Source organism: Mus caroli, unplaced genomic scaffold, assembly GCF_978045245.1.
Source record: "Mus caroli unplaced genomic scaffold, Mus_caroli_1 scaffold_4, whole genome shotgun sequence".
In the NCBI taxonomy this organism is placed as follows: Eukaryota; Metazoa; Chordata; class Mammalia; order Rodentia; family Muridae; genus Mus; species Mus caroli.
The window spans coordinates 114,870,727-114,885,575 of NW_028227259.1; the positions used below are offsets into that span (position 1 = coordinate 114,870,727).

At 41.9% G+C, this 14,849-nt stretch overlaps 1 protein-coding gene and 1 non-coding gene across 8 annotated transcripts in view; one reads left to right on the plus strand and one right to left on the minus strand.

The window, feature by feature from the left end:
* Ep400 (E1A binding protein p400) overlaps window positions 1-14,849 on the minus strand; it is a 107,445-nt gene that overhangs the window by 88,155 nt on the left and 4,441 nt on the right. For 4 of the 7 annotated variants that reach the window (XM_085837025.1, XM_029477965.2, XM_029477964.2 and 1 more), the window contains exon 2: window positions 3,722-5,091. In XM_085837025.1, coding sequence (XP_085693151.1) covers window positions 3,722-5,056 — 1,335 coding nt within the window. In that variant the 5' untranslated portion in view covers window positions 5,057-5,091. Of the gene's footprint in view, window positions 1-2,126; window positions 2,238-3,721; window positions 5,092-14,849 lie in introns of all 7 variants that reach the window. The other 3 variants (XM_085837023.1, XM_021163040.3, XM_029477958.2) reach the window with 1 other exon arrangement.
* Window positions 5,411-5,517, plus strand: LOC115031271 (U6 spliceosomal RNA). Its single transcript, XR_003836870.1, has one exon. It is a non-coding gene; the product is annotated as a U6 spliceosomal RNA (small nuclear RNA).

The window sequence follows — 14,849 nt, forward strand, 5'->3', positions numbered from 1 at the left end:
TACTTAAAGTGCCATGTAACTGACTGGTTAAAATTTAATCTTTTGATGATTAGTTTAAGTATTTCTGTTTTAGGGATTCACAAATAAAACGGCTGCAATTGTTTACAGAGAGCATTCCGTGTATACATGGGCATTATTTCACTTGCGTGAATACCTGAGTGCCAAGAGTCTGATGGGTAATATATGGAAAGTATGCTCAACTTTACAGGACTGGGCTAAATGAAGGAATGTGACAACAGAAGTGGTTAGCCAGTAAATGCAGAAAAAATATGGGAAACAGAAACCCTATTTTGGAACTGGGGGGTTGGGGAGGAGCAGAGGAGCTCAAGGTCTTCTAAGTCTACATAGTGAGTTTGAGACCAGTCTAGGTTACTTAAGACCCAGTCTTTAGGACTGGCAAGATGACTCAGCGGGTAAGAGCACTGACTGCTCTTCCAAAGGTCCTGAGTTCAAATCCCAGCAACCACATGGTGGCTCACAACCACCCATAATGAGATCTGACACCCTCTTCTGGTGTGTCTAAAGTCAGCTACAGTGTACTTATATATAATAATAAATAAATCTTAAAAAAAAAAAAAAAACCCAGTCTTTAAATTAAAAAAAAAAAAAAAAAGGAAGTCTTAGTGATTCACAACTATAATCCCACCAGCACTTGGAAGAATGGTAGGAGAACTATTCTAAGTTTGAGATCTGCCTGAGCTACAGAATAAGTTCCAAGTCAGCCTGGGGTAGAGTAGAAAGATAAGAGAATCTCAAGGAGAGAGACAGGGAGGGAATCTACTTGAGGTCTAACTGGTAGTAACTGACTCAGAGCAACTCATCAATAGATGCTTGAAATAGTGGATAAAAGATTATTACATTTGAGGACATTTATGTAATTTATATCCTCATTTACAGAACGAAAATTAATGTATACTGAACAGGCCAGGTGGACACCACCTCAGATGCTTCAAATTAACATCACCAGTCAGGAGACTAGGCAATACCATGGCCTGGTGGCATGATACATTGAGACAGACACACTTTCATTTCTATGAAAGGATTACATTACTTGAACATGATACTAGCGTATATCAAACAATCTCATACAGTAGAACATTCCACAAAGCACAGCACAGGTCACACAGCAAAGCTGACTTTAGTAGAAGCTGTGAGAAGTTGTGTTTTTCTTCACAATGTAACTAGTCTGTATGCTTCAGAAACAACCATCACAAAAGACCAAAAAACCCCAGCTTAAAGAAAGCCAAAGAGGCATGACAAGGAAGGAATATGGGTATCTTGAACCAGGTCCACAACTAGTGGGAAAACTGCAAAGGACTAGGTCCTGCAGAATCTAAATCTCAACTGCCAGTCACATAGCAGTACCAGGTTACTGTGGCATTACCTGATGTGCCTGTATCTAGTAGTGGAAACCTTTTAGAGATAGGGGTCCTAATACCATATGGCACTGCATAATCATGAGAATGAAATGCAAATGAGCAAAAGCTAATGGCAGTCAGTCAGAAAAGGCACAGAGGCTTCATGTAATACTGTATCAGCTTTCATGTTTGAAATTATAGTAAAATTAAAAGCAAAAACAAAAATATCATGGAGGACAAAACTGTTTTCAGAAGTCAGCACACTCCAAAGCTAACATGTATATGAACCCCAGCTTCATGAATTCATTCTTGCCTTCACTAAGAAATTTCAGTTCTAAGGATCTATAGGTGATTCACACCTATATTTCCTCCAGCTAAGAAAAAAAATCCTACTATGTCTTTTCACTTATTCTGTTTTGCACTGTTTTCAAAATACAGGTAAGACACAAGAAATAACAAACATTAAACACAGCACACAAGGAACCCTAAGCATACAGTAACAGGACTTTGAATATTAGAGGACATGCACACTACAAGCTACCACCACATTGCAGGTCACAGAAAACAATGCAGTAAGGTCTGTGTTGTCATTCACTCATGCAACTGAATTTCAGAACTGTATATGCAGAAAGACTTTTATTGTTCAAAATAAGGAATGGGCTCTGGAAAAAAAAAATGCCAAAGAGCGAATAGTAAATTGAAAGTTAAAATATCTGGATGAAAGAAACGTTTGGGATGAGACTACAATTTAGAACCATCAAAAAGTACCTGAAACGGTTGCTGCTGGGATGAAAAAGCAGCAGAAACATTTGGCGGAAGCTGGGTTGCTATAGCAACGGGAGTCCCAGTCTGCCCATCCTTGCCTGTCACAACCTTTACCTGAGAGAAATATTTTGAGAAAAAAAGGTAACAATTTTTAAGACTGCTCAAAATTATTAGAATTTCATTGCTGACAGCTCACTAACTTAGGTGCTTAAAAATGAAATGTTTTTGCTTCAAATCCTATAAAGGGACACTGAGCTGACTGACAGGTTCATATTATAACAATCTAACAGCTGCCAATCTTCAGCACTCCAGTCGAAATCATAGACAACATTTTAGATTCTTCAACTTCCAAAAGTAAAATGGAGTGGCACTCAGGTATCAGTGTCCCACAGGTGGCTTCTTGAAAGATCTGCACTGCTATAACATTCTATAGCCTACCACATGGGTCACACAGCAAAGCTGACTTTAGTAGAAGCTGTGAGAAGTTGTGTTTTTCTTCACAAGTGCAGAGGAGGAGGCTCAGCTTACAGACAACATTGGTAAAAGACACAAAGAGTACTCAGTTCCACTGTTCTATGGTACTAGCAGTAGTCCTCAAAATCACTGAGACCTTCTGAATATCAAAAACGGTCCAGCCTAGGTCCAGTGTTGAAGAAGACACAGATGGCTAAGCCACACAGATACATCCACAGATGCTAGTGAGGACTCTGGAGCAAAGGCAAACTTCTGCTCATCAAAAGCAGGCTTCATTGCCAAAGGCTGACAGCAGTTTATTTTAGCTCTATCATAAAACAAAATAAGCTACACCAACATAATAAACACTACACAAGACAAGGCACAAAAGACAGTGCATCACAGTAAAGCATGCCTCAGAGAACTTCACAACTGCTGTGCTGTTAGGGGGACTTACTGTACAGTACTCTAGGAACCCAAAAACTATCTACAAAAGCTTTTGTTTCAAGTATCACTCCATAGGTGTCTAAAGTGTGAGCTTAAAATATGACTTCACATTTAAGAATATATCTAAAACCTAAAAAAAAAAAAAAAAAAAATTTATAGTTGTTTGATGCTATCTGTACTTTAATTGTGAACATCCCACACAAGTTACACCTAGTGACTTAAATTCCTGGCTTAAAAACTTTGTTTTTATGGACAGACCTACATAAACATACAGTGAAACCAGGAAGCCAGGAGAGAAGAGCTAAGCTTCACTGGTCTTGGAGAACCTTTCCTGTAGGTTGCCAGAGGACTGGCAACACTATCTTGTTGGCCAAGGATCATGTATACAGACAGGGGAGAAGCCTAGACAGTATTGGCTGAGCTCTATGCCCAGGATGAGTTTTGGTTGTCAGTGACACCACCTAGTTCTAAAAGGCATCAGTCACAACATAGTCCTTTATCTCCCTCCCCAGACAGCTACACTGAACAGCGCTTCCTCTACATGAAGGAAGAAGGGAAATAAACATTTTTCTTCTCTTTAGATTCTGTGACCCCCAAACCCTACATTACCCCAAGCTCACACATTTTCAGTCTGCTGTTGTACACCATCTATTTTGCTTTACGTAGCCCTTCTAGACTACTGAACTGCTGTTTCTTACCTCATCGTTGATAACTTCAGATTTTCCTTCCTCCTCTTCCTCTTCTTCCTCCTCCTCTTCAATGTCCAAATCATTCTGCCTAAGATATGCTTGTAAAGGGGCATAGTGCTTCTTTTTAAAAGCCAAAAAATCCATCATGTTCCCCTGTAGATGTTGCAAGAAGAACAGTTCAATCAGGTACTCCTTGAAGACTTCCTTGAGTGCCTCCATTTCCTTGTAGTGGTAGTCCAGGCACTGCTTCCTCATCTGTGCCATCTCTTGGGAGGCTGGGGGGATCTCCTCCAACTTCTTGGGAACCTTCTTCATTCCTGAGCTTCCCATAGATGTAAGAGGCACACTGGAAAGGCCTGGAGGCATGGTGGTTCTGGAAGGGCTGGTGGGTGGTGGTGGGGATGTCATCCCAAATGCTGAAGGCCCTCCCACGCCAGGGAGCAGCACACCAGGTGTCCTCTCAAATCCCAGAGATCGGTTCATTGGCTGTCCCTGAAGCACCTGCTGCTGTTGCTGTATCAACTGGCCCTGAATAATGCTGCTGATCTGGGGTGGCAGGCTGGCCGTGGTGATGTGGTTTGGGCTAGCCAGAGGTTGAAGTCCAGTGCCTCCTGCAGCTGCAGGACTCTGAGGCCCTAGATGGTGGATGGTGCCTCCTGACTGTGCATGAGGTTGGGAGAGTCTCCGTTCTCGGACAGTGATGGGAGCTCCTGAATGCTGGAGTTGAACCTGGGCTCCCTGGGCCATCTGAGTCAGGCCTGGTGCCTCCTGAAATACAAAGTGACCACCACTTGATGGACTCAAGCTGATCTGCCTCACAAGCACACTGGCATCCACAAAGCCTCCAGTGGGGCTGCTGCTGCAGATGCCCAGCCCAGGACCTGGGGCACCTGCACGCACATTCTGCAGGGTTTGCCCTGGCCCAGGGCTAGGCTGTGTGGGGCTTTGAGTCTGGACCTGCTGTGACATCGGAGAAGTAACTTGAATGTATGATGGAGAGCCATGCTCAAAGCGCCTTTGCTGGGCACCAAACTGAAAACCTGGAGAGGTGGGGTTGGGCAGTGGCAGGGGGGCCAGTGTGATCTGCTGGTTTCCTCCCACGACTGGGCCAACATTCTGCAGTGTGATGTTCACATTCTGCCCGGCCACAGGACTTCTGCTCATCAGCTGCTGTATCTGGTACCCAGGGGATTGGGGTGCAGATGGGCTGGCTGATGGAGCGAAAGGTGCTGCAGGAGATGGGGGTAAGTTGGGATGGGCTGGCTGCTCCTCTTCACTCCCAGTGAAGGACCTAGACCTCTGCAGCTGATGTTGGACATTCTGAGGACCACTGCCATGGTGCATTATCACCTCCCTTTTCTATCCAATGTACTGTTCCCCTAAAAAAATCAAAATTAAAATCAAGACATAGGAAGGCAAATATAATCATTTGATTACCACACTTAGTACAATTACCACTTAGTAGCCCTGAAAACATACTGAATGTTTCACACTGGCATCTGATTCGAGCAAGAACACTACTTATTATTTTATATCAAAGATAAGGTGGTCACTTAAACATAACCCATAACCTTCCTTCCATCTCCTTTCCTCCACCCAAGATCCCAAAGGAAAGAAGACTAAGGGAAGATGGTGCCCTATCCCTTACCATCATAAATAGAAAAAGAAGTTAGTGAATCCCATTAAGAAAAAACTATGGTGCTTGCTTCAGCAGCACATATAGTAAAATTGGAATGATATAGAGAAGATTAGCATGGCCCCTGCGCAAGGATGACACACAAATTCATGAAGTGTTCCTTATTTTCTCACAACCATCCGTAACGAGATCTGATGCCCTCTTCTGGTGTGTCTGAAGACAGCTACAGTGTACTTACATATAATAAATAAAATAAATCTTTAAAAAAAAAAAAGAAAAAACTATGGTACTACACAGCACATTCAACCCAAAGGGGCAGTGGCTACTTTGTCAATGACCCTGTGACATCTGCCACAGTGCCAAAGAACCCCACTCTGATACCTCTTGGGACTCAATAGTTTAGCCAGGCCTTGCATGCCAAACAACTACATCTGCCTCCCAAGAACAGACCAGAGTAGTTACACTGTTGACCCAAAGAAGAAAGCTGCTGGGAAAGAGTGTGTTTCTTTCAGGCAGTGGTCAACACTCTCATCACCTTGGTGAGGAGAGCTCAAGTGCTGATGACTATGTACGACATAGCTCCCAATGAATGGCAGACTTCCTGTAAACATGTATAGCAACAAAGGGATCCTCCCTATGGCATAACCAAAAGGAAAGCCAAGCTGAGATGGTTACAGACAGTGATGAAAGAACAGAAAGGACTCAGGGAGGAAAGGTTTTGGGGAGGAAACAGAAGACAAAGCAGGGAAGCACAATTTGGTGTCAGATCACCAGTGTTACCTATTTTCTACCATAGTTGACCAAAAACACAGAACATCATCTTTCTCAGAAGAAACAATGGTGCAAATCCACAGCACTTGACATTTGGCAAACACAGGACAGATAGTGCCCCATGACGGCACTAGGGTAAAGACACATCTGCTACCAAGCCTCAGAATCTGAGTTCAATCCCTAAGTCCCATGTAGAAGAAAGAAGAGAGTCAAACCCCAAGGTGTCCTCTTACCTCTTACACATACATCAAAGCACATCATACAACCTGTGTGTACACACACACACAAATATTTCATTTAAGGGCACATTTTTGCCACCAAGACAAGCAGTAGCCTCATCTCAAGGATACCATTGCTTTTCTCTTTTAGAAAACAGGCAGGAAATAAAGAAGCCATGAATTTGAAAAACTTAATAAACATGCAAGACTTTCAAACCAAAAACATATCATCAAGCTAGGAGTAGTGGCACATACCAGCAACCCAGCCCTCCCAAAGCTGAAGCAGGAGTGCTGCTACAAGTTCAAGGCTACACAGTGACTATACAGCAAGACCCTATCTCAAAAAAAAAAAAAAAAAAAAAAGTAAGGGGAGGGGGATGAGTGAGAATATGAAACATATATATATATATATATATATATATATATATATACACACACATACATACAGGGAGCTTTGGTTCACATAGTATTTTCAGAACAAGCTATGATTCCTGCAATGGCCTATGAAAAGCTCACTACTAAAGGCTTACAGCACAATGGGAAGTAGTGAAAAGCTGAAGATGGGGATAGATGCAGTAAGTAGGTCACTGACAGTATGGTTTGAAGGTAGGTCTTTTTGATTTGTTTTGGGGGTTTTTTTGTTGTTGTTTTTGTTTTTGATTTTCTAGACAGGGTTTTCCTGTGTAGCCCTGGCTGTCCTGGAACTCACTTGTAGACCAAATTGGTCTCAAACTCAAGAGCTCTGCCTGCCTTTGTCTCCTGAATGCTGGGATTGACTGTACTAGGTAGGATATGTCTTATTCTCAGTCCTTCCCACCTTACTCACCTGCTCCTAATGGCCAATGAGCTGAGCAGCTTTGCTCCTCCACACCCTCACTGCTGCTCTGCCTTGCCACCATCCAGAGACAACAGCCTCATAGGACCACAGGCAGAACCTCTGAAACACCAGCCAAAATCAATCTATCTACTTTCATGATAATTTTTTCAGAGTAACAAAAAGCTAATTAATAAAAGTTTCTAGCCAGGTGTGGTGGCACACGCCTTTAATCCCATCACTTGGGAGGCAGAGGCAGGCGGATTTCTGAGTTCAAAACCAGCCTTGTCTACAGAGTGAGTTCCAGGACAGCCAGGGCAACATAGAGAAACCCTGTCTCGAAAAACAACAACAAACAACAACAAAAAAGTTTCAAATCTTTTAATAAGTATTATGGGGGAATTAGCACAAAAACAGAAAGGCATATACAATGATCTCCTTACAAAAACCCCAGTATGTCAAGTCAACAAAATGAAGGAGCAAAAAGAAGCTCCTCCACATACAAGAACTCATAATCTGGATATGGTGCCATATCTATGACCCCAGGTATCATGAGATCAGAGCAAAGGGTTGCAAAGGCAGGGCAGCTCCTAAGAGTGCCCCAGCTCCAGAAACAAAATCAAGTAGAATAGGTCACAAAAATAGGGCAAAGAGATGGGGATAAAAAGTTATGATATACTGAGAAAATTTAACATGAACACATCAAAAAGCATATATCAAATAATTAAGCATTTTTATTAGCTAACACTCAGAGTTATACTAAATGTAAAATAAAAATCCAGAAATGTGGGCTGGTGAGATGGCTCAGTGGGTTAGAGCACCCGACTGCTCTTCCAAAGGTCCAGAGTTCAAATCCCAGCAACCACATGGTGGCTCACAACCATCCGTAACGAGATCTGGCGCCCTCTTCTGGAGTGTCTGAAGACAGCTACAGTGTACTTACATATAATAAATAAATAAATCTTTAAAAAAAAAAAAAGAAAATAAAAAGCAACTTTAAAAAAATAGCATAGTAGGTAAAGCACTTGCTGCATAAACAAGAGAATTTAAGTTTCAATTCCCAGGACCCATGTAAAAGCAGGACACAATAATCTGTAATCCCTAGGCTCCTACATTGAAATAGGAAAACAAGATAGGAGAACACTCAGGTCACAGGTCACCTAGCCTGGTATATATAGGTTTGAAGAGCCCCTATCTCAAACAAAGTGGAAGGTAAGAGCAAACACTAGAGATTGCCCTCTGACCTCCACACCAGCATCTGCACTCATACACATACATATATATATAACACACACATACTATATATATATAATATATATATGTAATATATATATATATATATATATATAATGTGAGAGCGCTCACATTATACATACACAAAAATAAAAAAAGCACCAGGAGTGGTGGCACACGCCTTTAATCCCAGCACTTGGGAGGCAGAGGCAGGCGGATTTCTGAGTTCAAGGCCAGCCTGGTCTACAGAGTGAGTTCCAGGACAGCCAGGACTACACAGAGAAACCCTGTCTCGAAAAACCAAAAAATAAAAAATTAAAATTAAAAAAAAATTTAAAAAGCATATACAGTTTTAAAATGTTAAATATCAGGGGTAAAGATACTCCCAGCACTAAGAAGGCAAAGGCAGGTGGATCCCTCTGAGTTCAAGGCCAGCTGGCCTACAGAACAAGTTCAAAGCCGTCTAGATATACATGAGACCCTACCTCAAAAATGAGTACATAAAAATAAAAATGTGCCAGGCTGTAGTGGTGCACACCTTAGAGACAGAAAGAACTCAGTGAGCAGAAGGTCAGCTTGGTCTACAAAGAGAGTTCCAGGACAGTAAGGGCTATACAAAGAGAAAAACAAACAAAAGAAGAAGATTCAAAAGGGGTTGAAGAGATGGCTCAGGTCATGAGCACCGGCTGCTTTTCCAGAGGACCAGGGCTCAATTCCCAGCACCCACATGGCAGCTCACGACTGTTTATAACTTGGGTTCCAGGGTATCCAGCACCCTCACATAGACATACATGTAGGCAAAACATCAATACACATAAAATAAGAATCATTAAGCAAAACATTCAAAAATGGGCTAAAGATAGAGCTGGGTAGTAGGAGCACTTCTCTACAAGGCCCTGGGAGCAGAGAGTCTCTGAAAGGACATCTGAGTACAGTAGGACAAACGGCTACCATCATCAGGGCACCACAGAATACACTTGTCAAAGACACTCAAACACTAACCAAGAGTAAACCGAACATCTGCCTAACAGCTTGAGGAGAATGTCCAACTTCACCACTTACATACCCAAGATAATCAAGCCAGCAGTAAGCCCTAAACCACACAAGTGGCAGACTACTAGCCACTGCTGCAGTGGGTCTGGGAAGCAAGGTGAGGTGGCAAGATTTCAAATGGTCCTCAACCCATTAAAACACTGAATGGGAATGAACTCAGAGGGCAGTATGAAAGTGGAAAGGGCTTGGATACCCTATAAACTTTGATGTAGTGACTCTTATTTTCAGAATCTGTTCTAAGAAAAGTGACCTATCAACTTAAATTATTTTCTTTAAAAAAATTGACCTACAGAGCAGAGACTTGGCTCAATGGTTAAAAGAAGAGGCTGCTCCTCCAGAGGACCAAGGTTTAATTCCCAGCATCTACATGGTGGCTCAAAGCCATCTGTAATTCCAGTTCCAAGAAATCTGGTGTTCTCTTCTGGCATCCTCCAGCAATATTCATGTATATGGTATACAGACATATATATGTAAACAAACCCTCTATACACATAAAATAAAAATAAATCAATCTTGCCAGGCGTGATGGCGCACACCTTTAATCCCAGCACTCGGGAAGCAGAGGCAGGCGGATTTCTGAGTTCGAGGCCAGCCTGGTCTACAGAGTGAGTTCCAGGACAGCCAGGGCTATACAGAGAAACCCTGTCTCAAAAAACAAACAAACAAACAAAAAAAAAAATCAATCTTTTTTTTTAAAAAAAGCCCACAATATGATTTAACAGGCAAACCAATCTATCAGCTTGGCAACCTTTGTTCAGTTCCCAGAAACCACATAGCAGGAGAGAACAGATTCCCAAGAGTCACTCACTCACTCACACACACTCTCACTCTGTCTCTCATACACACCTGCACTCTCTCACACACACACAATTTTTAAAAAATGAATAAAAATACTTATCAAATAATATAAAAAGGTAAAACATATAACCAAAAACAATGCTCAAATTCTAAATAAAGAATGTGCAAATAAAATGGGAAAGTACACCACAAAGACTAATTTAGGATCCCCAGAAAACACACAAAAGTCAAGCAGGTGGGGCTGGAGAAATGGTAAGTGGTTTAGATCATTTGTTGCTTTTGCAGAGGACCTGGGTTCAATTCCTAGCACCTATCATTGCAGCTTACAAAAGTCTCTAATGTTTATGCAATCTGTATGTATGTATACACACACACACACACAGAAATACATTTCTCAGGACAGGATTTCTCTATGTAGCCTTGGTTGTCCTAGACCTCACTTTGTGGACCAGGCTGGGCTGGAACTCACAGAGATCTCCTTTCCAAGTGCTGAGATAAAAGGCATACGCCCCACCACCTGGCAGTCTCTAATTTTAATTCCAGCAAATCTGACACCCTCTCTTTCCTCTTCAGGCACTGCACACACATAGTACATAGACATACAGAAGACACATTTTTTTAAAAGTCAGGCAGGTATGGCAGCCTCCTGTAATCCCAGCACTTGAATCAAAACAAAACAAAAAAAAATCCCTGAACAAGATGGCTAGCTATAGTAGGCTATATAGTGAGATGTGTCCCAGACCTCAAATTTAAGTATATATGTAAAACTGCTAAATATATCTAAAACTGCTTTCCAAGGGGCTGGAAAGGTGGCTCAATGGTTAAGAGCACTAGCTGCTCTTCAACAAGAAATAGGTTCCATTCCTAGCACATGTAACATGCAGCTCACAACTGTCTCTCACTCCAGTCTAAAGAAATCTAACAACCTCTTCAGGCCTCCTCAGATACTGCACAGAGGTTCACAGACATACATACAGGCAAAACACCTATACACATTATAATTTGTTTAATGAAAAATAAAGTGCTTTCCCATAAGGTGCAGACACCCCAAAAGACAGCACAGGACACCAACAGCAAAATGTAAAAACTCAAAAAAAAAAAAATGTTGTTTTTTAGAACAGGGTTTCTCTGTGTAACTCTGGTTGTCCCTGGAACTAGCTCTGTAGACCAGGCTAGCCTCAAACCCAAAATTTACCTGCCTTTGGAAGAGCTGGAATTAAAGGCAGCATCACCACTGGCAGGTTGTGTTTCTAATTTTAACTCAGCTTTTTGTAGTTTTTATGAGAGACAGTGTAACCATGTAGCCCAGGCTGACCTAAAACCTACTATGTATTTCAGGTTGGCCTCAAACTCACAATTCTCCTGTCTCAGCTTTCTGAGTATTGTTATTAGATGACAACTTGGCCTGCTTTTGTTTTTGTTCATCTGTTCCTGGAAGTGAGGAGGGAGGAAAGGAGGGAGGGAGGAAAGGAAGGAGGGAGGGAGAAGGGAAGACAAGGGAACAGGCCTGGAACTTGGAGTGATCCTTCTAGTGCAACTTCCTAAATACTGTACTAGAGACATATCAGCTTTTTAAAACTGATATATCCTTTGTGCATGTTCATGGGTGGAGTGGGGCAGTGATATCTGCACAAAACGTGCAGTGCTGACATCATAGTCATCATATCACCTCTGTGCTGAGAATCCTCTGAAATGTATGACAGACTTGCACACTAGTTGCCCCAGCTCCTCCAACCTGCCTGAATCTTGGTATCAATCACTCAACTAATCTACCTTCAGTTTCTGACATCTACTTTATTCCATGTACAAATAAGATCACATGGTACTTGGCTTTCTGTATATGGTCTAAATGTGAACTGTCCCCCACATGCTCAAGTTTGAATACTAAAGTCTCCTGCTCAACACCTATCTGTTAACCCGAGATGCTTATCAAGTATTGTATTACAACAATAAGAAGAGTAACTAACACAGAAAACTCACACCAAGAAGTTCTTGCAGTTCTTATCTAATTAAGTGATTCACAGGTCTTTGGAACTGAGTAGAGGAAAGGGGAAAGTATGGAGAGGTAAGCTGAAGAAGCCCTGCACTGCTGTGTTACCAACTCTTTTTTTTTTTTTTTTTTTTTTGGTTTTTGGAGACAGGGTTTCTCTGTATAGCCCTGGCCTCCCGAGTGCTGGGATTAAAGTCGTGTGCTACCACACCTGGCTTGTGTTACCAATTCTTTTTTTTTTTTTTTTGGAATTTTTCTTTTTAAGATTTATTTATTTATTATATCTAAGTACACTGTAGCTGTCTTCAGACACACCAGAAGAGGGCATCAGATCTCTTTACAGATGGTTGTGAGCCATCATGTGGTTGCTGGGATTTGAACTCAGGACCTCTAGAAGAACAGTCAGTGTGCTGCTGAGTCATCTCTCCAGCCCGTGTTACCAACTCTTAATGGGGCAATCCTGTGGGCATGTAGAAGAACAAAATGCCAACAGAAATGTTGTCAGTAAACACTACACTCATGACATTTTAAGTGGGAACAAAGTCTGTCAGAGCTGGACTAGAGGACATTCCTGTTACATTCTGGCAAAGAATTTATGTTCTGCCTGTGTTCTAAAATTTTGAGGCTGACCTCAAAAGTAAAATACTAATTAATATGGCAGAAAAAAATTTCAAACACTGTAACATTCAAGGTATAGCGAGGCTACTGTTGTCTGCCATTAGTTAGGTTTACAGTGGGAATTCAGAGCAAATATGCACTTGGGTGAGAGAAGAATGAGTACATTTACAGCTACAGGCAAGAGTGCAAAGCTGCAGTAACTGTTGAAGAGATTACACTGAAACAAGAGGAAAGGTGCCCTAAAGGCAAGACTTTATGAGCGTGGGCTGGAGAGATGGTTCAGCTCTCACTGAGGACCAAGTTTGATTCCCATACCAACAACTCCAGTAACTCTAGTTCCAGGTAAATGTGATGCCTCATCTCCATAGGCACCTGCATACATACACAACTTTAAAATAATAAAAATAAATCCTAAAATTAAAACTTCATTAATGTTTCCATAATATAAAAATATAAACTCATTTGAAAACCTCTTCTTTTCTTTTTCAAGACAGGGTTTTGCAGTGTGAATTTTGGTTTCTTTAAAAACCCAGTTATGTTACATGAATATGCTTTTGTTCGAACCCCGGGGGTGGGATAAGAGTTATTTCACAGCAGATGATTATGATTTGCTAGTTTACTAGCAAGGACGTGATTTTTGCCAGCTGGGATTCACAGCTATGAGGTTTGCCTTAATTCTGGGGCCCGTACTCTGGAGAGGGTATAAATGGGAGAGCTACCAGAGGGCCTGTATTGCTGTGTTTGGAGATATTCTGATAACAAAGACTGGACTTGCCCCTAGGAGTCCAAAGTCCCTTATCAGCAGGAGTATCTAAAGAGGCCTATGCCACCTTTCCCCTCTAACCATCTTTCTCTCCTACCTTACTGTTGGAGGGCTGGACGGGATAAGGGTGGAATAAGGGTTGGGAGAGAAGTAGAGCTATAAGAACCCATAAAGTAGCCCAAACAAGTACACCAAACAGGGTTTCTCAGTGTAGCTCTGGCTGTCCTGAAAGTCCACCTGTAAAACAGGCTGGCCTCAATCTTAGAGATCCACCTGCTTCTGCCTCCCAAGTGCTGGGATTAAAGGCCTACACCACCAAGAATGTTAAATGCAGAAATGGTGGTACATACATGTAGTCTAAGTACGTGGGGCAAAAGCAGTAGTGCCACAAATGGGAGGTTAGCCTGGTCCATACAGCAAGTTCCAGATCAGCTAGGCTCAGTTAGTAAGACTATTTCTAAATAAACAGACAGTCTCTGAAGAACCTAATCAGGGAATGTAAACAAAGGCCTACAATGGATATATCTGGTAGCACAACTTGGCATTACCCATGCACGGTTTTGCAGGCATGCAGAAGTATGGTAAGAGTTAAGGGTCAAAGAGGCTTGATCCAAGGTTCCAGAAAATAAGTGGACAAAAGAAGCAATGTATAGCATGCAAAGTCGGATTTATGTTAAGAACCTGAGATTCCTTCATAAAGCTGTGAAAGGTAAACCTGAGTTGCAAAAGCAATTCTAGGATCTTCTTGAAGATACCCAAGCTGCAGGCACCACCAAATGGAGCTGGCCCAAGAAGGAGTCCATATGTGCTGCATGTAAAGGCTGACCAAACCTGTTAAAACCCACATGGTAAAAGTCCAGATGCTAGGGCTGGAGAGATGGCTCAGCGGTTAAGAGCACTGACTACTCTTCCAAAGGTCCTGAGTTTAAATCCCAGCAACCACATGGTGGCTCACAACCACCTGTAATGAGATCTGATGCCCTCTTCTGGTGTGTCTGAAGACAGCTACAGTGTACTTAGATATAATAATAAATCTTTGGGCCGGAGCAAACGGGGTGGCTGGAGTGAGCAGGGCCAGAGCAAGCAGAGGTCCTGAATTCAATTCCCAGCAACCACACGATGGCTCACAACCATCTGTACAGCCAGTGTACTCATATATATAAAAATAAAATAAATATTTTTTTAAAAAGTCCATATGCTAAATATGAAACTACAGGTTTGGTATTTGCTCTGCTGGGCTTCA